The sequence below is a fragment of the Oncorhynchus tshawytscha genome, unplaced genomic scaffold (genome assembly GCF_018296145.1).
Source record: "Oncorhynchus tshawytscha isolate Ot180627B unplaced genomic scaffold, Otsh_v2.0 Un_contig_465_pilon_pilon, whole genome shotgun sequence".
In the NCBI taxonomy this organism is placed as follows: domain Eukaryota; kingdom Metazoa; phylum Chordata; class Actinopteri; order Salmoniformes; family Salmonidae; genus Oncorhynchus; species Oncorhynchus tshawytscha.
The window spans coordinates 93,169-121,141 of record NW_024609588.1 but is presented as its reverse complement, the minus strand read 5'-3'; the positions used below and the strand labels follow the sequence as shown (position 1 = coordinate 121,141).

Here is a 27,973-nt window from a genome sequence, read left to right as displayed (position 1 = left end):
CGACACATTGATTGGACGGAATATTAAATAGGTAACCATTGGACTTCCCAATCATTGGACCAATTGGGTACCTGAAAGCCATCAATGCTTCCTCTTGCTCTGATTGGAAGGCACGACCCGTCGCTCACCTTGGATGAGAGCGAGCACAAACTGCCAAGATGAAGCATTACGAGGTAAGATAGTCTCCACTGTAACTCGAAACCTTTAATCGGGATTCTGTACATTATATTTCTAGCTGTTTCATTACCGGTGTTGTAAGATTGTCAGTTCGTTTCCCGACGGTCAGATTTAGGATGGTAGGAAACGCTGGAGAACAGAGACGAGCTCACTCGGATGTCAAAGCCTCCAGCCCGGGTGGTGTGGTGTGCTTGTGGACTCTCTGGTCGAAGTTGTAGTCTACTTGCCTGCAATTCACATATCATGGACATAGCCTATCACTTCTACCTTCACAATAAACAGCAATCCAACCAACCAAACAGATAGGTTACTAGTTTATGTATCTATTTACCAGTCGTTGTTTTCTCACAACGCATAAACTAGGCTGTGCCGCCGCTGGTGGATTGGAACGCTGAAGAGTTCTTATCTCGGCATTGTTGCTTCATTGCGGGGCAGCGAGACAATCATTGCAGGTGAACAGTCAAGTGCGCAACACATCTAACCTTGTGGGGAGTGTTGTGTCGTACAATAATGTAGCCTTTTGGGTAGAAGTGTTGACCGTTACAGTACTTTACTGTATGAACATAAGAGGCCACTGCGTCTCATATCAGACTGACTTGACAGTCTGTTGATTTGTTGATCTGCATATAGGAGAGTAAAGTGATGACACAACTAGGCCTAGCTTAAATCTAAACTCCTATTGCACATAGCCTCGTCGACTTTTCGTTTTCCAATCACAAATACGAGACAAAGTTATATGGTGAGCAAGAAAGGCTGCATGCAAGGATGTATATTTAATCATATCAAACTCTTCTGGTTACTGTGTTAAATTCATAGCAAACAGGCAATAATGGTAGTTACTATGTCCTCTGAAACACATGACCACCTTCACTCTGATGGCTGTGTAGGCAGACAGACCCATAGACATTTACCTCTACATGTGTTGTCCTTGTGGCTCTCTCAGACCCAATACACACAGATCTAGGACCAGATTAACCCCCACTAAACCTAACCGTAGCCATTTGGGGGTAATCGCATACAACCTGATCTTATATCAGTGTCTAGAGGGGAGTTAATCCTCCTACAGTCAGATTTTAAAACCGCTTTCTAGACTGCAGGGGAGCTAGCTACAGCAGGTGTTGTCATGGCTACCAGGACTGAAGCTACAGCATGTGTGCCGACCAAACCCAAACGACAGGATGTGAAGGAGCCAGTTTGGGGAGTTGTGTAGAGTTAGAAGTGCCCCGACCAGTGGGTTCCCTCTCCTCCCCATGTCTCCTCCTCATGTCTCCTCCCCATGTCTCCTCCTCATGTCTCCTCCCCATTTGAACTCGATCCAATACTTTGAGAGTTTGCCCTCTAGCCTATCTAGAGTTGTAGATGGGTTAACGTTTGCAGCTATTGGACTATTCCATTGGTCTGTGTTAAAGCCAAGAAGGCTCAATCAAGCAAATGATGCATTTGAAATAGTACTTCAACCCAGGTCTGTCTGATGCCTCTCTGCACTGGGAGGTTTTCATTCCAAGAACATTTTCCTCTTTCTAATGTAGTAATTGAGGGACAGAACAGCTATAGAGGAGCTGGGAGCCGCTCGCCTGCTACAATGTAACCTAGTGTTCTGCCAGAAAGGTCCAGAACTCTTGGAGGCCGTAGTAAAGCCAACATACCAGCAGGCTACAGTAATATCTAGATTAGTCTGCAGGAAGCCCAATATAGACATGTTGTTGCACTGGTAAGATGTGCATTGGACTATAGAATACATGTTGGGACCGTATCAATGCGTCATTGGCCATCAGGGAAGGATTGCTAACAATCAACCAGATTACTGTCTGCATCACTGTCTGCATCACTGTCTGCATCACTGTCTGCATCACTGTCTGCATCACTGTCTGCATCACTGTCTGCATTCATCTTGAATCCAAATGTTCTCCAATGAATACATTCATCACAACACAAAATCACTGCTGATGTAGTTATAACACATATCCACAAGGTGGAGCCAAAGCACTGTACTAGTAAATATAGACCTAGGCATGACACCTGCTGCCTTGCTGCACTGACAACAACACACAGGTGAAGATGGACACTCAATCCACCATACCACAGATCTAGGATCAGATTACCATACGCACAATGCTAATATTAACCATTCGGGTGGTAGAATATACCTGACTGTAGATCAGTTGCTAGTCCACTACATCATCATCAGGTCTGTCCGTAGAGAACGTTGTGCTAAGCTCACAGTGCATTTCTGTGCTTAAACTCCAGTAAATAACATTAATCATTAACACTGACCTGTGTGTCAGTGAGAAGAACGGTGTGGAGATGCCAGAGTCCAGTAGACTGGAGATACACAGTCTGTCAACCTGTAGAGAGGGAGGGAACCTATTAGTGCACTATAATGAGCTGGAGTGTTCTACGAATCCCTCTGTCTTCCCCACTCAGTCATGGCAGCACAGCACTCCTCCAACCTGCACTACTACCTGGGTCTTGAATTTTGCTAGTTCCAATGCTGTCCTACTCTAGAGCTCCATGTTTTACCCCATCCCTACCATAACACTACCATAACACTACCCCAGCCCTACCCTTAACACTACCCCAGCCCTACCCTTAACACTACCCCAGCCCTACCTTAACACTACCCCAGCCCTACCATAACACTACCCCAGCCCTACCCTAACACTACCCCAGCCCTACCCCTACCCCAGCCCTACCCTTAACACTACCCCAGCCCTACCACTTAACACTACCCCAGCCCTAGCCCTACCCTAACACTACCCCAGCCCTACCATAACACTACCCCAGCCCTACCATAACCCTACCACTACCCCAGCCCTACCATAACACTACCCCAGCCCTACCATAACACTACCCCAGCCCTACCACCCACTACCTACCATAACACTACCCCCTACCATAACACTACCCCAGCCCTACCATACACTACACTACCATAACACTACCCTACCATAACACTACCCCAGCCCTACCATAACACTACACTACCATAACACTACCCCAGCCCTACCATAACACTACACTACCCACTACCCTACCATAACACTACCTACCAGCCCTACCACACACTACACTACCATAACACCCCTACCATAACACTACCCTACCATAACACTACCTACCAACAACACTACCCTACCATAACACTACACTACCATAACACTACCTACCATAACACTACTACCATAACACTACCCTACCCTAACACTACCCCACCCTACCATAACACTACCCTACCATAACACTACCCCACCATAACACTACCCCAGCCCTACCATAACACTACCCCACCCTACCATAACACTACCCCAGCCCTACCATAACACTACCCCAGCCCTACCATAACACTACCCCACCCTACCATAACACTACCTACCATAACACCCCCAGCCCTACCATAACACTACCCCACCATAACACTACCCCAGCCCTACCATAACACTACCCCAGCCCTACCATAACACTACACCCTACCATAACACTACCATAACACTACCTACCATAACACTACCCCAGCCCTACCATAACACTACACTACCCCAGCCCTACCATAACACTACCCCAGCCCTACCATAACACTACCCCACCCTACCATAACACTACCCCAGCCCTACCATAACCAGCCCTACCATAACACTAACACTACCCCAGCCCTACCATAACACTACACTACCCCTACCATAACACTACCACTACACCCTACCATAACACTAACCACACTACCCCAGCACTACCCCAGCCCTACCATAACACTACCCCAGCTGACAGTTGTCTGTCCAGTACTGCTTTAGACCCCCAGCACAAGGAAAGGCTGTTATCCCAGGGGGTCTTTATATAGACGGGGGTAGATGGAATGGGGGGTGGGTTTAAATAGCTAGAGAAATCCTAGCCATGCTTGGTGTGTGTGTGTGTGTGTGTGTGTGTGTGGACTACAAAGCATCATTTTATGGGCAGTTCTACAGTAATGGAATTGCGTAGACTCCAATTTTTCACTTTAAAATGTATATCAAACAGAAAGCATTGATTTCACAGTTTAGAAAACCATACAACCCTACAGTGCCTTGCAAAAGTGTTCACCCGCTTGACGTTTTCCCTGTTTTGTTGCCTTACAACCTGTAATTTAAATAGATTTTTATTTGGATTTCATGTAATGGACATAGTCCAAATTGGTGAAGTGAAATGAAAAAATTACTTGTTTAAAAAAATTCCAAAAAATGTAAAAGTGGTGTGTGTATGTATTCACCCCCTTTACTATGGAGCCCCTAAATAAGACCTGGTGCCACTGATTACCTTCAGAAGTCACATCATTAGTTTAATCAAGTCTACCTGTGTGCAGTCTAAGTGTCACATGATCTCAGTGTGTATATATATATATATATATCTGTATATCTGTTCTGAAAGGCCCCAGAGTCTGCAACACCACTAAGTAAGGAACGGCACCATGAAGACCAGGGTTCTCTCCAAACAGGTTGGGGTATAAGACCAGGGTTCTCTCCAAACAGGTCAGGGTATAAGACCAGGGTTCTCTCCAAACAGGTCAGGGTATAAGACCAGGGTTCTCTCCAAACAGGTCAGGGTATAAGACCAGGGTTCTCTCCAAACAGGTCAGGGTATAAGACCAGGGTTCTCAAACAGGGGGTTCTTCTCCAAACAGGTCAGGGTTGGGGTATAAGACCAGGGTTCTCTCCAAACAGGTCAGGGTTGGGGTATAAGACCAGGGTTCTCTCCAAACAGGTCAGGGTTGGGGTATAAGACCAGGGTTCTCTCCAAACAGGTCAGGGTTGGGGTATAAGACCAGGGTTCTCTCCAAACAGGTCAGGGTTGGGGTATAAGACCAGGGTTCTCTCCAAACAGGTCAGGGTTGGGGTATAAGACCAGGGTTCTCTCCAAACAGGTCAGGGTTGGGGTATAAGACCAGGGTTCTTCTCTCCAAACAGGTCAGGGTTGGGGTATAAGACCAGGGTTCTCTCCAAACAGGTCAGGGTTGGGGTATAAGACCAGGGTTCTTCTCCAAACAGGTCAGGGTTCTTCTCTCAAACAGGTCAGGGTTGGGGTATAAGACCAGAAACAGGTCAGGGTTGGGGTATAAGACCAGGGTTCTCTCCAAACAGGTTGGGGTATAAGACCAGGGTTCTCTCCAAACAGGTATAAGACCAGGGTTCTCTCCAAACAGGTTGGGGTATAAGACCAGGGTTCTCTCCAAACAGGTTGGGGTATAAGACCAGGGTTCTCTCCAAACAGGTCGGGGTATAAGACCAGGGTTCTCTCCAAACAGGTCAGGGTATAAGACCAGGGTTCTCTCCAAACAGGTTGGGGTATAAGACCAGGGTTCTCTCCAAACAGGTCAGGGTTGGGGTATAAGACCAGGGTTCTCTCCAAACAGGTCAGGGTTGGGGTATAAGACCAGGGTTCTCTCCAAACAGGTCCGGGACAAAGTTGTTTAGAAGTACAGATCAGGGTTGGGGTATAAAAATAAAAAAAATATCCAAAACTTTGAACATCCCCACAGAGCACCATTAAATCCGTTATTAACAAATTGAAAGAATATGGCACCACAACAAACCTGCCAAGAGAGGGCCGCCCACCAAAACTCACGTACCAGGCAAGGAGGGCATTAATCAGAGAGGCAACAAAGAGACCAAAGATAACCCTGAAGGAGCTGCAAAACTCCACAGAGGAGATTGTAGTATCTGTCCATAGCACCACTTTAAGCTGTTCACTCCACAGAGAGGGGCTTCATGGAAGAGTGGCCAGAAGAAAATAAGCAAACACATTTGACGCTCCCCAAACAGCATGTGGGAGACTCCCCAAAAAGCATGTGGGAGACTCCCCAAAAAGCATGTGGGAGACTCCCCAAAAAGCATGTGGGAGACTCCCCAAAAAGCATGTGGGAGACTCCCCAAACATATGGAAGAAGGTACTCTGGTCAGATGAAACTAAATGGAGCTTTTAGGCCATCAAGGAAATCGCCATGTCTGGTGCAAACCCACCACCTCTCGTCACCCCGAGAACACACACTTTCACAAGGCACTGGATGCACAAGGACTACTTTGACTAATTTACACAGTAAATAAAATAAGTATTTGCTGGAAAAACTGTACATATGTAAAGTTTAAACACGGTATCTGCACAGTTCGTCCTGTAAAGGGGTTTTTGTCTAATGTTCTGACATTTATAAAAGTGGTCCTTTGTGCATCGTGTTCTATGGTTTAGTTCTATGGTTTAGCATCGTGTTCTATGGTTTAGTTCTATGGTTTAGTTCTATGGTTTAGTTCTATGGTTTAGTTCTATGGTTTAGTTCTATGGTTTAGCATCGTGTTCTACGGTTTAGTTCTATGGTTTAGTTCTATGGTTTAGTTCTATGGTTTAGTTCTATGGTTTAGTTCTATGGTTTAGTTCTATGGTTTAGTTCTATGGTTTAGTTCTATGGTTTAGCATCGTGTTCTATGGTTTAGTTCTATGGTTTAGTTCTATGGTTTAGTTCTATGGTTTAGTTCTATGGTTTAGTTCTATGGTTTAGTTCTATGGTTTATTATCTTTGAGATCAATGGCTTTTGTTTGGATGTGAGGGTTAAGGGTATAGGGTGACGCTTCCGGACATTATTGGAGGGGTTGAACGGAGGAGAAATCCCCAAACTAAGCCATGAGGGGAGGACACATACTTCCTTCTAGACTGGGGAGGGGGTGCTCGGGTATCTTAGTTGGGGGGGGTTGGGGATGCAACACAGGATGCATCAACTTTCCTTACTGCTCTATAAACTTTGCTCCCTGCTGTACATGACTTCACAGGGGAGCAGGGCTGTGTGGGGGTGGGGTTAAATAAAGCAACCAGCGTGCCAGGGAAGAAGGAATGAGAGGGGGGGGGACAGAATGATAGAAAGGAGGGAGGGATGGGAGGGAAACGACAGAGCGAACGAGGGGGAGAGAGATTTATTTCCACAGCTGAAACCAGGCGCCCCGTTCTCCTCTCTCTGTTCAAACTGAGGGACTTGAGAAAACGGTATTTTTCCAGACAAAGGGATTAAATAGAGAGGCTAGTGGTGGAGGAGTGTGGATATGGATACCGTAGTACTAGAGGGGGCTACCCACAAAAAGGCTGGTCCGGGGAGTGTCCCAGGGGTGCCAGCACCCCCCGTTAAACGGCCCAAAGCTAAGAAGGCTAAGAAAGCTGTGGTTTTCTTTGAGGTGGAGATTCTGGATGCCAAGACCAAGGACAAACTCTGCTTCCTGGACAAGGTAAGACCTCTTCACAAATACTGTGTGTGTGTGGGGGGAGGCACACGTCTATATCTGTGTGTGTACGTCTGTGTGTGTCTCTGTGTTAAATAGTGCAACAGGTGTAGGCTAGATAGGACTATTAGTCTAATGTAGGACGTTCCACTGTACTCAGGTCAGAAGTGCTGTCTGTCTGAGCCCAGTCAGTCTGTATAGTGCTGTCTGTCTGAGCCCAGTCAGTCTGTATAGTGCTGTGTACCTCCAGGTACAACCTGAAGTAGTTAAGCCTTGTCTGAGCAAGAACGGCCCATCGTGATCAGTACTACCTAGGACTGTAGTGAACTATCGTTCTTATGGCTTAGAGGTTAAAACTCCTGTCTATTAGCATGGTGTTATAGACTGATGGTTAAATGACAGGTGTAACACCTAGCTAGGTTTATCATGGTGTTATAGACTGATGGTTAAATGACAGGTGTAACACCTAGCTAGGTTTATCATGGTGTTATAGACTGATGGTTAAATGACAGGTGTAACACCTAGCTAGGTTTATCATGGTGTTATAGACTGATGGTTAAATGACAGGTGTAACATCTAGCTAGGTTTATCATGGTGTTATAGACTGATGGTTAAATGACAGGTGTAACACCTAGCTAGGTTTATCATGGTGTTATAGACTGATGGTTAAATGCTAGGTTTATCATGGTGTTAACTGATGGTTAAATGACAGGTGTAACTAGCTAGGTTTATCATGGTGTTATAGACTGATGGTTAAATGACAGGTAACATCTAGAGGTTTATCATGGTGTTATAGACTGATGGTTAAATGACAGATGTAACACCTAGCTAGGTTTATCATGGTGTTATAGACTGATGGTTAAATGACAGGTGTAACATCTAGCTAGGTTTATCATGGTGTTATAGACTGATGGTTAAATGACAGGTGTAACACCTAGCTAGGTTTATCATGGTGTTATAGACTGATGGTTAAATGACAGGTGTAACATCTAGCTAGGTTTATCATGGTGTTATAGACTGATGGTTAAATGACAGGTGTAACACCTAGCTAGGTTTATCATGGTGTTATAGACTGATGGTTAAATGACAGGTGTAACACCTAGCTAGGTTTATCATGGTGTTATAGACTGATGGTTAAATGACAGGTGTAACACCTAGCTAGGTTTATCATGGTGTTATAGACTGATGGTTAAATGACAGGTGTAACACCTAGCTAGGTTTATCATGGTGTTATAGACTGATGGTTAAATGACAGGTGTAACACCTAGCTAGGTTTATCATGGTGTTATAGACTGATGGTTAAATGAGGTGTAACACCTGCTAGGTTTATCATGGTTATAGAATGGTTAAATGACAGGTGTAACACCTAGCTAGGTTTATCATGGTGTTATAGACTGATGGTTAAATGACAGGTGTAACACCTAGCTAGGTTTATCATGGTGTTATAGACTGATGGTTAAATGACAGGTGTAACACCTAGCTAGGTTTATCATGGTGTTATAGACTGATGGTTAAATGACAGGTGTAACACCTAGCTAGGTTTATCATGGTGTTATAGACTGATGGTTAAATGACAGGTGTAACACCTAGCTAGGTTTATCATGGTGTTATAGACTGATGGTTAAATGACAGGTGTAACACCTAGCTAGGTTTATCATGGTGTTATAGATGGTTAAATGATGGTTAAATGACAGGTGTAACACCTAGCTAGGTTTATCATGGTGTTATAGACTGATGGTTAAATGACAGGTGTAACACCTAGCTAGGTTTATCATGGTGTTATAGACTGATGGTTAAATGACAGGTGTAACACCTAGCTAGGTTTATCATGGTGTTATAGACTGATGGTTAAATGACAGGTGTAACACCTAGCTAGGTTTATCATGGTGTTATAGACTGATGGTTAAATGACAGGTGTAACACCTAGCTAGGTTTATCATGGTGTTATAGACTGATGGTTAAATGACAGGTGTAACACCTAGCTAGGTTTATCATGGTGTTATAGACTGATGGTTAAATGACAGGTGTAACACCTAGCTAGGTTTATCATGGTGTTATAGACTGATGGTTAAATGACAGGTGTAACACCTAGCTAGGTTTATCATGGTGTTATAGACTGATGGTTAAATGACAGGTGTAACACCTAGCTAGGTTTATCATGGTGTTATAGACTGATGGTTAAATGACAGGTGTAACACCTAGCTAGGTTTATCATGGTGTTATAGACTGATGGTTAAATGACAGGTGTAACACCTAGCTAGGTTTATCATGGTGTTATAGACTGATGGTTAAATGACAGGTGTAACACCTAGCTAGGTTTATCATGGTGTTATAGACTGATGGTTAAATGACAGGTGTAACACCTAGCTAGGTTTATCATGGTGTTATAGACTGATGGTTAAATGACAGGTGTAACACCTAGCTAGGTTTATCATGGTGTTATAGACTGATGGTTAAATGACAGGTGTAACACCTAGCTAGGTTTATCATGGTGTTATAGACTGATGGTTAAATGACAGGTGTAACACCTAGCTAGGTTTATCATGGTGTTATAGACTGATGGTTAAATGACAGGTGTAACACCTAGCTAGGTTTATCATGGTGTTATAGACTGATGGTTAAATGACAGGTGTAACACCTAGCTAGGTTTATCATGGTGTTATAGACTGATGGTTAAATGACAGGTGTAACACCTAGCTAGGTTTATCATGGTGTTATAGACTGATGGTTAAATGACAGGTGTAACACCTAGCTAGGTTTATCATGGTGTTATAGACTGATGGTTAAATGACAGGTGTAACACCTAGCTAGGTTTATCATGGTGTTATAGACTGATGGTTAAATGACAGGTGTAACACCTAGCTAGGTTTATCATGGTGTTATAGACTGATGGTTAAATGACAGGTGTAACACCTAGCTAGGTTTATCATGGTGTTATAGACTGATGGTTAAATGACAGGTGTAACACCTAGCTAGGTTTATCATGGTGTTATAGGTTTAATAGCACTGTATTATGTTCTGTATGGTGTTAGTGTGATATTAGTAGGGCATACAGGAGCTGCAAGGTATCAGGTCACGTCCTCGCAGGATTACCACTGCTCTGAGACCTGTTCTCAGCTTAACACAGTTTCCATGGCCACGTCATCCCCCACTTTAGACTGCGGCCCCCTGGAAAATAGAGATTCCTGAAGTAGGGCTTTGATGTGGGAGTTAGTATTTGATTTGGTTATTAGAATTCTATATTGGTGGAGTTGAATAGAGTTATTCTAATCTAATGTTGTCAAGTAAATTATCTGGAATGTCTGGGGTGAAGTCATAAAGAGACTAGAATGTCTGGGAGAAACCTGTGATGTCACAAGTAGACTATAATCTCTTGAAGACCTCACCTCTGTGATGTCATAAAGATTAATGTCTGGAGAATACTTTTTGTGATTTTATAAAGAGTAGAATCTCTGGGAAAGACCTCTGTCATGAAGACACTAGAATATCTTGGAGACCTGCAATGTCATAAATAGAATCTCTGTGATGTCATGAGAGAGTAGAATATCTGGGGAAGACCTGTGATGTCATAAGTAGACTAGAATGTCTGGAAAGGAACTCGGTGATGTCATAAAGAGAATAGAATGTCTGAGGGAAGACCTCTGTGATGTCACAGACAAATACAGTTGTAGTAGAATGTCTGGTGAATGTTGTCAGGATGTCAAAAAGAATGGAGCAGCCTCGTGGGGAGTCCAGTGTTTAGAACCTTTCAGTTTGACTGTTGTGACCCACCTTCAATACAGTCTTTGTACAAACACCTAGACCTTATCAACTAGCCAGTAAGGACTGTCCGTTGTTCCTCTGCCCGGCGATTAGTATTGGCTATAGTGGCCCATGGCTGGGCAGAACCATCCAGTCCCTGCTGACTGGAGTTAGGGGGTATGTCAGGGCTAAGCCCCAGGATGAGGCAGTCTGGCTGGGGGAACAGGGTTCAGCGCAAGCCCCTAAATCTCCAGACTTGGCATCAATCTGGGAGTGGCCGCTGTTAAATGGTTGTGTGTGCGTCAGGTTTTGTGTGTGCGTCATTGTCTTTGTGGGATTGTTGTTGCGGTGTGGCTTTGACTATGTGTGTGTGTTTTGGCGCTGTATGTGTCTGTTATATTTATGCAGTGTGTGTGTGTGTGTGTGTGTGTGTGTGGTGATACCAGCTGTTTGATACCCAGTACCCAGGGGTGTGGCCAGAGCTAGAGCTAAATTTACTGGTAATCACATGAAAGGCCAATAAGGAGGTGTGTGTGTGTGTGTGTGTGTGTGTGTCCCACTCATCTCTCTTGATTTGCAGGTTGAGCCAAATGCCACTATTGGGGAGATCAAGTCTATGTTCCACAAAAGCCGTGAGTACAACCTTAGATTGACATTACACAGCAAGCACACAGCAAGCACATTCTACTACAATTAAATTCACTTCAATATACAGTATTTCAATTAGATAAAGCTAAAGAGTTTACCCCCCCCCCCTGTTGTCTGTGTGTCTGTCTTCTTTCTCTGTCTCTCCCTCTACCTGTCTGGTCTCTCCCTCTACCTGTCTGGTCTCTCCCTCTACCTGTCTGGTCTCTCCCTCTCCCTCTACCTGTCTGTCTCAGATCCTCAATGGTACGCAGCCAGACAGTCCATCCGTCTAGACCCAAGTAAGTCTAACTCCAAACCAGTCTTCTGCTGTTCAGTCTGTATGAATACTGTGTTGATATCTATAGTAGTGATGGTAGCAGGCTGGTACAGGACAGTGTTGATATCTATAGTATAGTAGTGATGGTAGCAGGCTGGTACAGGACAGTGTTGATATCTATAGTATAGTAGTGATGGTAGCAGGCTGGTACAGGACAGTGTTGATATCTATAGTATAGTAGTGATGGTAGCAGGCTGGTACAGGACAGTGTTGATATCTATAGTATAGTAGTGATGGTAGCAGGCTGGTACAGGACAGTGTTGATATCTATAGTATAGTAGTGATGGTAGCAGGCTGGTACAGGACAGTGTTGATATCTATAGTATAGTAGTGATGGTAGCAGGCTGGTACAGGACAGTGTTGATATCTATAGTATAGTAGTGATGGTGCAGGCTGGTACAGGACAGTGTTGATATCTATAGTATAGTAGTGATGGTAGCAGGCTGGTACAGGACAGTGTTGATATCTATAGTATAGTAGTGATGGTAGCAGGCTGGTACAGGACAGTGTTGATATCTATAGTATAGTAGTGATGGTAGCAGGCTGGTACAGGACAGTGTTGATATCTATAGTATAGTAGTGATGGTAGCAGGCTGGTACAGGACAGTGTTGATATCTATAGTATAGTAGTGATGGTAGCAGGCTGGTAGCAGGACAGTGTTGATATCTATAGTATAGTAGTGATGGTAGCAGGCTGGTACAGGACAGTGTGATATCTATAGTATAGTAGTGATGGTAGCAGGCTGGTACAGGACAGTGTTGATATCTATAGTATAGTAGTGATGGTAGCAGGCTGGTACAGGACAGTGTTGATATCTATAGTATAGTAGTGATGGTAGCAGGCTGGTACAGGACAGTGTTGATATCTATAGTATAGTAGTGATGGTAGCAGGCTGGTACAGGACAGTGTTGATATCTATAGTATAGTAGTGATGGTAGCAGGCTGGTACAGGACAGTGTTGATATCTATAGTATAGTAGTGATGGTAGCAGGCTGGTACAGGACAGTGTTGATATCTATAGTATAGTAGTGATGGTAGCAGGCTGGTACAGGACAGTGTTGATATCTATAGTATAGTAGTGATGGTAGCAGGCTGGTACAGGACAGTGTTGATATCTATAGTATAGTAGTGATGGTAGCAGGCTGGTACAGGACAGTGTTGATATCTATAGTATAGTAGTGATGGTAGCAGGCTGGTACAGGACAGTGTTGATATCTATAGTATAGTAGTGATGGTAGCAGGCTGGTACAGGACAGTGTTGATATCTGTAGTGATGGTAGCAGGCTGGTACAGGACAGTGTTGATATCTGTAGTGATGGTAGCAGGCTGGTACAGGACAGTGTTGATATCTATAGTAGTGATGGTAGCAGGCTGGTACAGGACAGTGTTGATATCTGTAGTGATGGTAGCAGGCTGGTACAGGACAGTGTTGATATCTATAGTATAGTAGTGATGGTAGCAGGCTGGTACAGGACAGTGTTGATATCTATAGTAGTATGGTAGCAGGCTGGTACAGGACAGTGTTGATATCTATAGTAGTAGTGATGGTAGCAGGCTGGTACAGGACAGTGTTGATATCTGATAGCAGGCTATAGGACAGTAGTGATGGTAGCAGGCTGGTACAGGACAGTGTTGATATCTGTAGTGATGGTAGCAGGCTGGTACAGGACAGTGTTGATATCTGTAGTGATGGTAGCAGGCTGGTACAGGACAGTGTTGATATCTGTAGTGATGGTAGCAGGCTGGTACAGGACAGTGTTGATATCTGTAGTGATGGTAGCAGGCTGGTACAGGACAGTGTTGATATCTGTAGTGATGGTAGCAGGCTGGTACAGGACAGTGTTGATATCTGTAGTGATGGTAGCAGGCTGGTATGGTAGGACAGTGTTGATATCTGTAGTGATGGTAGCAGGCTGGTAGAGGACAGTGTTGATATCTACAGTAGTAGTGATGGTAGCAGGCTGGTACAGGACAGTGTTGATATCTGTAGTGATGGTAGCAGGCTGGTACAGGACAGTGTTGATATCTATGATGGTAGCAGTGGTACAGGACAGTGTTGATATCTGTAGTGATGGTAGCAGGCTGGTACAGGACAGTGTTGATATCTATAGTATAGTAGTGATGGTAGCAGGCTGGTACAGGACAGTGTTGATATCTGTAGTGATGGTAGCAGGCTGGTACAGGACAGTGTTGATATCTGTAGTGATGGTAGCAGGCTGGTAGAGGGTAAGGACTGATCATGCAACTTGTTTGTGGGGCTGTTATTAATCAGAATTCTCTTCTTCTCTCTCTATTAGAGGGTAAGTCTCTAAAGGATGAGGATGTTCTGCAGCATCTTCCTGTGGGAACCACGGCAACCTTCTACTTCCGAGACCTGGGAGCTCAAATCAGCTGGGTGACCGTGAGTACACACAGGCACACGCATACCACACACACAGGCACACGCATACCACACACACAGGCACACGCATACCACACACACAGGTACACGCATACCACACACACAGGCACACGCATACCACACACACAGGCACACACAGGCACACACACAGGCACACGCATACCGCACACACACAGGCACACGCATACCGCACACACATACCGCACACGCATACCACACACACATACCACACACGCATACCACACACACAGGCACACACGCATACCACACACACAGGCACACACGCATACCGCACACGCATACCACACACACACGCATACCACACACGCATACCACACACGCATACCACACACACACAGGCACACACGCATACCACACACGCATACCACACACGCATACCACACACACGCATACCACACACACACGTGTGCACACTAACTTGTGGCTATTAGTTTCCTCCTAACCTTGGTGTATATTACTTTTTGTTGAGAATCACTATTAAAGTCCCTGTCACATTAACTGGGGGATGAAGAGACGGGAGAGACGTGGGGAGGGAGGGTGGGGGAGGGAGAGACGTGGGGGAGGGAGGGACGTGGGGGGAGGGAGGGAGGGGGGATGGGGGGGGAGGGAGAGGCGTGGGGGGAGGGACGTGGGGGAGGGAGGGATGGGGGGGAGGGAGGGACGTGGGGGGAGGGAGGGACGGGGGGGGGAGCGACGTGGGGGGGGGGGAGACGTGGTGGGGGGAGAGAGACGTGGGGGAGGGAGGGAGAGACGTGGGGGAGGGAGGGAGAGACGTGGGGGGGGACGTGAAGGAGGGAGAGACGTGGGGGAGGGACGTGAAGGAGGGGGAGGGAGAGACGTGGGGAGGGAGAGACGTGGGGGAGAGGGAGGGGTGACTGTCGGTTAGGCAGGAACAGGTGTGGAAAACAGAGCGATAAATGTATCCTCCCTGCCCGGCTGGCTGACTGGACATCTGTTAGTCCAACACGTAAACACCAGTGATCCACTAGGAGGAGGAGAGCTGGGCAGACTAGAGGGAGGGAGAAAAGTTCACTTATGTTTTGTAAGTTATTCATGATGACCGTAGCAACAGTTTTTAAAATGGCTTTGTCCTTTGCTGCTCAGACAAGAGTTTATGAATGATCTGGAGCTCTGACACAACAGGGTTGACGAAGGATCTGGAGCTCTGACACAACAGGGTTGATCTGAGCTCTGACACAACAGGGTTGACGGGTTGAATGATCCGGAGCTCTGACACAACAGGGTTGATGAATGATCCGGAGCTCTGACACAACAGGGTTGATGAATGATCCGGAGCTCTGACACAACAGGGTTGATGAATGATCCGGAGCTCTGACACAACAGGGTTGATGAATGATCCGGAGCTCTGACACAACAGGGTTGATGAATGATCCGGAGCTCTGACACAACAGGGTTGATGAAGGATCCGGAGCTGGACTATATTATGCTGAACAAAAAATATAAATGCAACAATTTCAAATATTTTCCTGCGTTACAGTTGACATAAGGAAATCAGTCAATTGAAATACGCCTCTGATTGTCTCTCAGGTGTTTCTGACAGAGTATGGTGGTCCTCTCCTCCTCTACCTAATGTTCTACTTCCGTGTTCCCTTCATCTACGCCCCCAAATATGACTTCACCACCAGCAAGCACTGGGTCGTACAGTGAGTCTCTCTCTATCTCACACACACACACACACACACTGGGTCATACAGACGACTGTAGTCAGACGACTGTATATCTGAGTGGAACTGCAATGAGCCGCTTGTTAGATGTGAATCATATTTGTCTGCTAGTTGAACTCTAGTTCATCAAACTACGAATGGCAGGAATAAGGAGAACCATTGTCTTTGGTTTCTATGGTGAGTATCCTGGTGCATGTTGGGTAATGTAGTTTGTGTGATCCCAGTCTAGCCTGTATGTGTCACTCCTTCCATTACCTGAAGAGACTCCTGGAGACCCTGTTTGTCCATCGCTTCTCCCACGGGACCATGCCGTTACGCAACATCTTCAAGGTGACACACACACTGACGCATGCACACACACTGACGGTACACACACACACATTCATAACACACACACTGACGCATGCACGCACACACTGACGCATGCACACACACACATTCACATTCATAACACACACACATTCATAACACACACACTGACGGTACACACACACGCATTCATAACACACTGACACATGCACACACACACACTGACGGTACACACACACACTGACGCATGCACACACACATTCACATTCATAACACACACATTCATAACACACACACACGCATTCATAACACACACAGACACTGACGCATGCACACACAGACATTCATAACACACACTGACTCATGCATTCATAACACACACTGATGGTACAGGCATTCATAACACACACACTCACTCACTGTATCTCTTTCTCTCTCTGACACACACCACAGCCTTAGTTGCCCTCTTACCTCATCGTGATAGTGTATCACCTTACACATACCTCATCTAGGGAAACCTAGCCTGTCTCTTCAACCCAGGGTGACCTTTGAACCTGCTGAGAGATTCTGGGGTCATCTGACACTGTGGTCCGCATCCTAATTGGCTCCCTATTTCCTATGTAATGCGCTACTTTTGACCAGGGCCCATATGACTGGTTTTTTATTTTTTATTTAACTAGGCAAGTCAGTTAAGAACAAATTATTATTTTCAATGACGGCCTAGGAACAGTGGGTTAACTGCCTGTTCAGGGGCAGAACGACAGATTTATACCTTGTCGGCTCGGGGGTTTGAACTTGCAACCTTCCGGTTACTAGTTCAACGCTCTAACCACTAGGCTACCCTGCCGCCCCTTTAAAAGGTAGTGCAGGATATAGGGTATTAGTGTGCAATTTGGGACGAAGCCTGTGTGTGATAAAGTGTGTTCCTGTGTTCCAGAACTGCACCTACTACTGGGGCTTTGCTGCCTGGATGGCCTACTATATTAACCACCCACTATATACACCACCTAGTGAGTACGCTACTATATTAACCACCCTCTATATACACCACCCCCTAGTGAGTGTGCTACTATATTAACCACCCTCTATATACACCACCCCTAGTGAGTACGCTACTATATTAACCACCCCCTAGTGAGTATGCTACTATATTAACCACCCACTATATACACCACCTAGTGAGAGTGCTACTATATTAACCACCCTCTATTTACACCACCCCCTAGTGAGTACGCTACTATATTAACCACCCACTATATACACCACCTAGTGAGTATGCTACTATATTAACCACCCTCTATTTACACCACCCCCTAGTGAGTACGCTACTATATTAACCACCCACTATATACACCACCTAGTGAGTACGCTACTATATTAACCACCCTCTATATACACCACCTAGTGAGTACGCTACTATATTAACCACCCCCTAGTGAGTACGCTACTATATTAACCACCACCTAGTGAGTATGCTACTATATTAACCACCCTCTATATACACCACGCCCTAGTGAGTACACTACTATATTAACCACCCCTATTGAGTACGCTACTATATTAACCACCCTCTATATACACACCACCTAGTGAGTACGCTACTATATTAACCACCACCCAGTGAGTACGCTACTATATTAACCACCCTCTATATACACCACCCCTAGTGAGTATGCTACGATATTAACCACCCCCTAGTGAGTATGCTACTATATTAACCACCCACTATATACACCACCTAGTGAGTATGCTACTATATTAACCACCCTCTATTTACACCACCCCCTAGTGAGTACGCTACTATATTAACCACCCACTATATACACCACCTAGTGAGTATGCTACGATATTAACCACCCTCTATTTACACCACCCCCAAGTGAGTACGCTACTATATATTAACCACCCTCTATATACACCACCCCCTAGTGAGTACGTTACTATATTAACCACCCTCTATATACACCACCGAGTGAGTACGCTACTATATTAACCACCCACTATATACACCACCTAGTGAGTATGCTACTATATTAACCACCCTCTATTTACACCACCCCCTAGTGAGTACGCTACTATATTAACCACCCACTATATACACCACCTAGTGAGTATGCTACTATATTAACCACCCTCTATTTACACCACCCCCTAGTGAGTACACTACTATATTAACCACCCCTATTGAGTACGCTACTATATTAACCAACTTGTATACACACCCCCTAGTGAGTGTGCTACTATATTAACCACCCCCTAGTGAGTGTGCTACTATATTAACCACCCCCTAGTGAGTACGCTACTATATTAACCACCCACTATATACACCACCGAGTGAGTATGCTACTATATTAACCACCCTCTATTTACACCACCCCCTAGTGAGTACGCTACTATATTACCACCCACTATATACACCACCTAGTGAGTATGCTACTATATTAACCACCCTCTATTTACACCACCCCCTAGTGAGTACGCTACTATATTAACCACCCACTATATACACCACCTAGTGAGTATGCTACTATATTAACCACCCTCTATTTACACCACCCCCAAGTGAGTACGTTACTATATTAACCACCCTCTATATACACCACCGAGTGAGTACGCTACTATATTAACCACCCACTATATACACCACCTAGTGAGTATGCTACTATATTAACCACCCTCTATTTACACCACCCCCTAGTGAGTACGCTACTATATTAACCACCCACTATATACACCACCTAGTGAGTATGCTACTATATTAACCACCCTCTATTTACACCACCCCCAAGTGAGTACGCTACTATATTAACCACCCTCTATATACACCACGCCCTAGTGAGTACACTACTATATTAACCACCCCTATTGAGTACGCTACTATATTAACCAACTTGTATACACACCCCCTAGTGAGTGTGCTACTATATTAACCACCCCCTAGTGAGTGTGCTACTATATTAACCACCCCCTAGTGAGTACGCTACTATAGTAACCACCCACTATATACACCACCGAGTGAGTATGCTACTATATTAACCACCCACTATATACACCACCTAGTGAGTATGCTACTATATTAACCACCCTCTATATACACCACGCCCTAGTGAGTACGCTACTATATTAACCACCCTCTATTTACACCACCCCCTAGTGAGTACGCTACTATATTAACCACCCTCTATATACACCACGCCCTAGTGAGTACGCTACTATATTAACCACCCTCTATTTACACCACCCCCTAGTGAGTACGCTACTATATTAACCACCCACTATATACACCACCTAGTGAGTACGCTACTATATTAACCACCCACTATATACACCACCTAGTGAGTATGCTACGATATTAACCACCCTCTATATACACCACCTAGTGAGTATGCTACGATATTAACCACCCTCTATATACACCACCTAGTGAGTATGCTACTATATTAACCACCCTCTATATACACCACCTAGTGAGTATGCTACTATATTAACCACCCTCTATATACACCACCCCCTAGTGAGTACGCTACTATATTAACCACCCTCTATATACACCACCCCTAGTGAGTACGCTAATATATGAACCACCCACTATATACTCCACCTAGTGAGTACGCTACTATATAAACCAACCTGTATACACCACCTAGTGAGTGTGCTACTATATTAACCACCCCCTAGTGAGTGTGCTACTATATTAACCACCCACTATATACACCACCGAGTGAGTATGCTACTATATTAACCACCCACTATATACACCACCTAGTGAGTATGCTACTATATTAACCACCCTCTATATACACCACCTAGTGAGTATGCTACTATATATTAACCACCCTCTATATACACCACCTAGTGAGTATGCTACTATATTAACCACCCTCTATATACTCCACCTAGTGAGTACGCTACTATATAAACCAACCTGTATATACACCACCTAGTGAGTGTGCTACTATATTAACCACCCCTAGTGAGTGTGCTACTATAATAACCACCCACTATATACACCACCCCCTAGTGAGTACGCTACTATATTAACCACCCTCTATTCACACCACCCTCTATATATACACCACCCCTAGTGAGTACGCTACTATATTAACCACCCACTATATACACCACCCCCTAGTGAGTACGCTACTATATTAACCACCCTCTATTCACACCACCCTCTATATACACCACCCCTAGTGAGTACGCTACTATATTAACCACCCCCTAGTGAGTACGCTACTATATTAACCACCCTCTATTTACACCACCCCCTAGTGAGTACGCTACTATATTAACCACCCACTATATACACCACCTAGTGAGTATGCTACGATATTAACCACCCTCTATTTACACCACCCCCAAGTGAGTACGCTACTATATTAACCACCCTATATTTAACCACCCTCATATACACCACCCCCTAGTGAGTACGTTACTATATTAACCACCCTCTATATACACCACAGAGTGAGTACGCTACTATATTAACCACCCACTATATACACCACCTAGTGAGTATGCTACTATATTAACCACCCTCTATTTACACCACCCCCTAGTGAGTACGCTACTATATTAACCACCCACTATATACACCACCTAGTGAGTATGCTACTATATTAACCACCCTCTATTTACACCACCCCCTAGTGAGTACGCTACTATATTAACCACCCACTATATACACCACCTAGTGAGTATGCTACTATATTAACCACCCTCTATTTACACCACCCCCAAGTGAGTACGTTACTATATTAACCACCCTCTATATACACCACCGAGTGAGTACGCTACTATATTAACCACCCACTATATACACCACCTAGTGAGTATGCTACTATATTAACCACCCTCTATATACACCACAGAGTGAGTACGCTACTATATTAACCACCACCCACTATATACACCACCTAGTGAGTATGCTACTATATTAACCACCCTCTATTTACACCACCCCCTAGTGAGTACGCTAGTATATACACCACCTAGTGAGTATGCTACTATATTAACCACCCTCTATTTACACCACCCCCAAGTGAGTACGCTACTATATTAACCACCCTCTATATACACCACGCCCTAGTGAGTACACTACTATATTAACCACCCCTATTGAGTACGCTACTATATTAACCAACTTGTATACACACCCCCTAGTGAGTGTGCTACTATATTAACCACCCCTAGTGAGTGTGCTACTATATTAACCACCCCCTAGTGAGTACGCTACTATATTAACCACCCACTATATACACCACCGAGTGAGTATGCTACTATATTAACCACCCACTATATACACCACCTAGTGAGTATGCTACTATATTAACCACCCACTATATACTCCACCTAGTGAGTACGCTACTATATTAACCACCCACTATATACACACCACCTAGTGAGTACGCTACTATATTAACCACCCTCTATATACACCACGCCCTAGTGAGTACGCTACTATATTAACCACCCTCTATTTACACCACCCCTAGTGAATACGCTACTATATTAACCACCCACTATATACACCACCTAGTGAGTACGCTACTATATTAACCACCCACTATATACACCACCTAGTGAGTACGCTACTATATAAACCAACCTGTATACACCACCTAGTGAGTGTGCTACTATATTAACCACCCCCTAGTGAGTGTGCTACTATATTAACCACCCACTATATACACCACCGAGTGAGTATGCTACTATATTAACCACCCACTATATACACCACCTAGTGAGTATGCTACTATATTAACCACCCACTATATACTCCACCTAGTGAGTACGCTACTATATTAACCACCCACTATATACACACCACCTAGTGAGTACGCTACTATATTAACCACCCTCTATATACACCACGCCCTAGTGAGTACGCTAATATATTAACCACCCTCTATTTACACCACCCCTAGTGAGTACGCTACTATATTAACCACCCACTATATACACCACCTAGTGAGTACGCTACTATATTAACCACCCACTATATACACCACCTAGTGAGTATGCTACGATATTAACCACCCTCTATATACACCACCTAGTGAGTATGCTACTATATATTAACCACCCTCTATATACACCACCTAGTGAGTATGCTACTATATTAACCACCCTCTATATACACCACCTAGTGAGTATGCTACTATATTAACCACCCTCTATATACACCACCTAGTGAGTATGCTACTATATTAACCACCCTCTATATACACCACCTAGTGAGTATGCTACTATATTAACCACCCTCTATATACACCACCCCCTAGTGAGTACGCTACTATATTAACCACCCTCTATATACACCACCCCTAGTGAGTACGCTAATATATGAACCACCCACTATATACTCCACCTAGTGAGTACGCTACTATATAAACCAACCTGTATATACACCACCTAGTGAGTGTGCTACTATATTAACCACCCCTAGTGAGTGTGCTACTATAATAACCACCCACTATATACACCACCCCCTAGTGAGTACGCTACTATATTAACCACCCTCTATATACACCACCCCTAGTGAGTACGCTACTATATAAACCAACCTGTATATACACCACCCCCTAGTGAGTACGCTACTATATTAACCACCCTCTATTCACACCACCCTCTATATACACCACCCCTAGTGAGTACGCTACTATATTAACCACCCCCTAGTGAGTACGCTACTATATTAACCACCCTCTATATACACCCGCCCCTAGTGAGTACACTACTATATTAACCAACCTCTATATACACCACCCCCTTGTGAGTACGCTACTATATTAACAACCCTCTTCATACACCACCCCCTAGTGAGTACACTACTATATTAACCGCCCCCTAGTGAGTACGCTACTATATTAACCACCCTCTATTTACACCACCTAGTGAGTACTCTACTATATACACCACCCCCTAGTGAGTACGCTACTATATTAACCACCCCCTAGTGAGTACACTACTATATTAACCACCCTCTATTTACACCACCCCCTAGTGAGTACGCTACTATATTAACCACCCCCTAGTGAGTACGCTACTATATTAACCATCCTCTATATACACCACCCCCTAGTGAGTGTGCTACTATATTAACCACCCCTAGTGAGTACGCTACTATATTAACCACCCTCTATATACACCACCTAGTGAGTACGCTACTATATTAACCACCCCTAGTGAGTGTGCTACTATATTAACCACCCTCTATATACACCACCCCCTAGTGAGTACGCTACTATATTAACCACCCCTAGTGAGTACGCTACTATATTAACCACCCACTATATCCACCACCTAGTGAGTACACTACTATATTAACCACCCTCTATATACACACACCACCTAGTGAGTACGCTACTATATTAACCACCCTCTATATACACCCACCACCTAGTGAGTACGCTACTATATTAACCACCACCTAGTAAGTATGTTACTATATTACCACCCTCTATTCACCACCCCCTAGTGATTACGCTACTATATTAACCAACCTCTATATAAACCACCCCCTTGTGAGTACGCTACTATATTAACAACCCTCTACATACACCACCCCTAGTGAGTACGCTACTATATTAACCACCCCCTAGTGAGTGTGCTACTATATTAACCACCCCCTAGTGAGTACGCTACTATATTAACCACCCCCTAGTGAGTACGCTACTATATTAACCACCACCTAGTGAGTAGGCTACTATATTAACCACCCTCTATATACACCACCTAGTGAGTACGCTACTATATTAACCACCCCCTAGTGAGTACGCTACTATATTAACCACCCCCTAGTGAGTGTGCTACTATATTAACCACCCCCTAGTGAGTACGCTACTATATTAACCACCACCTAGTGAGTAGGCTACTATATTAACCACCCTCTATATACACCACCTAGTGAGTACGCTACTATATTAACCACCCCCTAGTGAGTGTGCTACTATATTAACCACCACCTAGTTAGTACGCTACTATATTAACCACCCTTGTCTTTTCAGCAATCTATGGTGAGCAGCAGGTCAGGATTGCCCTCATCATCTTTCTGGTAAGACTCTACTATAATGTACTCGTCCTGTATACTATAGTAATAGAACAATATCATAGTAAATGGTTATTTAGTAGATGCTATCTTCTCAGTTCTGTCAGGTTGGTAACTTCTCCATCCATATCGCCCTGCGGAACCTCCGCCCACCAGGTACACACTCTTATTGAATATGCAACAACATTAGAACACATCAATCAGTTCAACATGCACTGTTTTCCCTGTGTGCTACCAAACAGTAGCCCACAATAATCTCTCCCCTTCTGTCTGTCTCCATCAGGATCTAAGACCAGGAAGATCCCCTACCCCACTAAGAACCCCTTCACCTGGATCTTCCTACTGGTCTCCTGTCCCAACTACACCTATGAGGTGAGTCTTATTTTATTTATTTATTTATTTAACTAGGCAAGTCAGTTAAGAACAAATTCTTATTTTCAATGACGGCCTAGGAACAGTGGGTTAACTGCCTTGTTCAGGGGCAGAACGACAGATTTTTACCTTGTCAGCTCGGGGGTTTGAACTTGCAACCTTCCGGTTACTAGTCCAACGCTCTAACCACTAGGCTAGTCCAGGCACAGATCTAGGATCAGCTTCCCCTCCACCAATCTTAACCATTAGTGTGGAAAATGCAAAGATCAACATCCAGGGTGATGCTGCCCTCTGCTGGTTAGGAGGAACAGTGTGCATTATGTCTCTCACTGTAGTAGTTGGGCTCATGGCCACCTAGTGGCAGACGTTGGCAGTGAAAATTTAGTGTATAGGAAACAGGTTTGGATACCTGGTCAGTTATATAACGAAATGTCTTCCACATTTAACCCAACCCCTCTGAATCAGAGGTGCGGGGGGCTGCCTTAATCAACATCCACATTATGATATGTGTGTGTGTGACACCATCGTTCTTTCTCCCATGTAGTGTCTGCGTGTAACCATCGTTCTTTCTCCCATGTAGTGTCTGCTCATAGCCACCTTTAGTGTGTGTGTGTGTGTGTGTGTGTGTGTGTGTGTAACACCATCGTTCTTTCTCCCATGTAGTGTGTGTGTGACATGTATAAAAGTATGTGTGTAACACCATCTCTCCTCTCCTGTAGCTGGGCTCGTGGTTCGGCTTCACCCTGATGACTCAGTGTCTGCCGGTGGCTTTCTTCACGGCGGTGGGCTTCATCCAGATGACGGTGTGGGCCAAGGGGAAGCACCGCAGCTACCTGAAAGAGTTCCGGGACTACCCTCCCCTTCGCTCGCCCATCCTCCCCTTCGTCCTCTAGAGAAGACTGGAGACCCACCCAAACCTACACTACACTGGACTGACCTGGAATGAGAACCCTGCCCCCTTGACTACCCCCCTACCCTACCCTCCAATTCATAACACTTACCCCCCCCCAAAACATTTTGAGGAGACTGTCGTATACTATGCTTTCCCACACAGAAGTTTCTGCCTAACAACGCTCCTCAACCCACGTGATTGGCTATTGTTATTTTTCTTATCTGAGTGTTTAATAACCTGACTGACAGTCTGGCATGTCTCAAATGGTACAATACTACAGGGCCCTCTGGTCAAAAGTAGTGCACTACATAGGGGCTAGGGAGCCATTTGGGATGTGACCAGTATCTAACAAGGTGTAGGTCTATCTGCTCTGGGTTACTTTAGTTGTTTTTACTCGTGTGAAGAAGTATAACAATACCAAAGTGTTTGATCAGAAATGGGGAAATAAACCATGAGCTTTTGGTCGTTCTGTTGGAACTTTCATTGGAAGACATTTAGTTTAGTAACAGTAGTCTAGATAAGATGGTTTTTAGACTGGAGACTAATACACACCACTGTTACCACACTGGAGATGGGGGCCATATGATACAATAGGACACATCTAAGGCTGCGTTTACACAGGCAGACCAATTGTGATCCCCTCCCACCCCACAAATTGGTATTTTGACCAATCTCAGATCACAAATGAGCGAGAAATCAGAATTGGGCTGCCTGTCTAAGCCCAGCCTGTGACAGGGACGGAATGCAAAACTAAATTGATTCTATTTGATCAATTGATAGATCTAGTTGTAGCAGAGCTACTGTCAGTAGAGGGAAAGATGTCATCCAGAATGACCAGACAAAGTGCACATGTCCATATGATCTATGATCAGCTCCCCTCTTATCGTTATGAAATAAAAGGCTAACCTGATCCTAGATCAGTAGTTCTACTCAGGGACTAGCTTTTCACCCCGTTGAAAGTAGCACAGGCAGGACTAGTGATAAAGAAACAAACTGATCTTGATTCACTCAGATCAGCATTAACTGGTGACAGCTGATGTCTGGGCGGCGTTAGAGCGGTGAAATCCCCAAGCAGCTCCGTGTGATAAGACCGGTTCTCACAGCACGGCCATTGGATGCGACAAAATCCCATTCAGCTGTGTTAAAGTTCAAACACTTGAATTAGACTTGGTAGGCAGAAAACCCCCATTCAAATGAAAACATACATTAGCCGAACATCATTTGACAGAGTCATTATTCCTGACCCTGATAGAGGCTCTAACGCAGCACAGATAAGGGGTTTGTCAATAGCAGCCTCTGATTCGTCAGCTCCTACTACACCTCCAACACCGTGGAAACATCAGCTATGTGGATCCGGCCAACGCTGGTTGACACGCGATCTGATTGGAATCCAGGCCTAAATGTTAGACCGCGGGTTGTTGACAATGCCGCTTTTTAAAGGCAATGTTCCGATAGAGCCGACATGTTCAGCGTGAATGAGATCTCTACTACAAACACGGGAACATCACCTTTTAAAAGCTGCATTGTCGACAACCCCACTGTCAGATAGCTGGCTCAGACCCTGCTCTGATACACACCCCACTGTCAGATAGCTGGCTCAGACCCTGCTCTGATACACACCCCACTGTCAGATACCCTGCTGGCACACCCCAGAGATAGCCCAGACCCTGCTCTGATACACACCCCACTGTCAGATAGCTGGCTCAGACCCTGCTCTGATACACACCCCACTGTCAGATAGCTGGCTCAGACCCTGCTCTGATACACACCCCACTGTCAGATAGCTGGCTCAGACCCTGCTCTGATACACACCCCACTGTCAGATAGCTGGCTCAGACCCTGCTCTGATACACACCCCACTGTCAGATAGCTGGCTCAGACCCTGCTCTGATACACACCCCACTGTCAGATAGCTGGCTCAGACCCTGCTCTGATACACACCCCACTGTCAGATAGCTGGCTCAGACCCTGCTCTGATACACACCCCACTGTCAGATAGCTGGCTCAGACCCTGCTCTGATACACACCCCACTGTCAGATAGCTGGCTCAGACCCTGCTCTGATACACACCCCACTGTCAGATAGCTGGCTCAGACCCTGCTCTGATACACACCCCACTGTCAGATAGCTGGC

At 44.9% G+C, this 27,973-nt stretch overlaps 1 protein-coding gene and 1 long non-coding RNA gene across 4 annotated transcripts; both read left to right on the top strand.

Moving 5' to 3' along the window:
- Positions 1-51: 51 nt before the first annotated feature.
- tecrb (trans-2,3-enoyl-CoA reductase b) lies at positions 52-26,309 on the top strand. 3 transcript variants are annotated; one of them, XM_042316091.1, is made up of 12 exons: positions 52-173; positions 7,360-7,410; positions 11,726-11,777; positions 12,027-12,071; positions 14,408-14,511; positions 16,081-16,196; positions 16,442-16,547; positions 17,464-17,536; positions 24,536-24,582; positions 24,675-24,732; positions 24,860-24,948; positions 25,668-26,309. In XM_042316091.1, exons 1-12 carry the CDS (start codon positions 159-161, stop codon positions 25,839-25,841), a joined length of 930 nt encoding a protein of 309 aa, XP_042172025.1. In that variant the 5' UTR covers positions 52-158; the 3' UTR covers positions 25,842-26,309. The 3 variants fall into 3 exon arrangements, with proteins under 3 accessions (XP_042172025.1, XP_042172026.1, XP_042172024.1); XM_042316090.1 differs by lacking the exon at positions 52-173 and having other exon boundaries at positions 7,076-7,410; XM_042316092.1 differs by lacking the exons at positions 52-173; positions 16,081-16,196; positions 16,442-16,547 and having other exon boundaries at positions 7,073-7,410.
- On the top strand, positions 7,921-9,067 carry LOC121845217. The gene is made up of 3 exons (XR_006082449.1): positions 7,921-7,988; positions 8,237-8,384; positions 8,762-9,067. It is a non-coding gene; the product is annotated as an uncharacterized LOC121845217 (long non-coding RNA).
- Positions 26,310-27,973: the final 1,664 nt, after the last annotated feature.

What these genes read in the sequence shown, in the direction of transcription:
- tecrb (XM_042316090.1), top strand. Translation starts at nt 7,231, where the DNA reads ATGGATACCGTAGTACTAGAGGGGGCTACCCACAAAAAGGCTGGTCCG. An exon ending in GTCCATCCGTCTAGACCCAA is followed by an intron (nt 12,072 to 14,407) that starts GTAAGTCTAACT and finishes TCTCTCTATTAG; the next exon opens with AGGGTAAGTCTCTAAAGGAT. An exon ending in CTCAAATCAGCTGGGTGACC is followed by an intron (nt 14,512 to 16,080) that starts GTGAGTACACAC and finishes ATTGTCTCTCAG; the next exon opens with GTGTTTCTGACAGAGTATGG.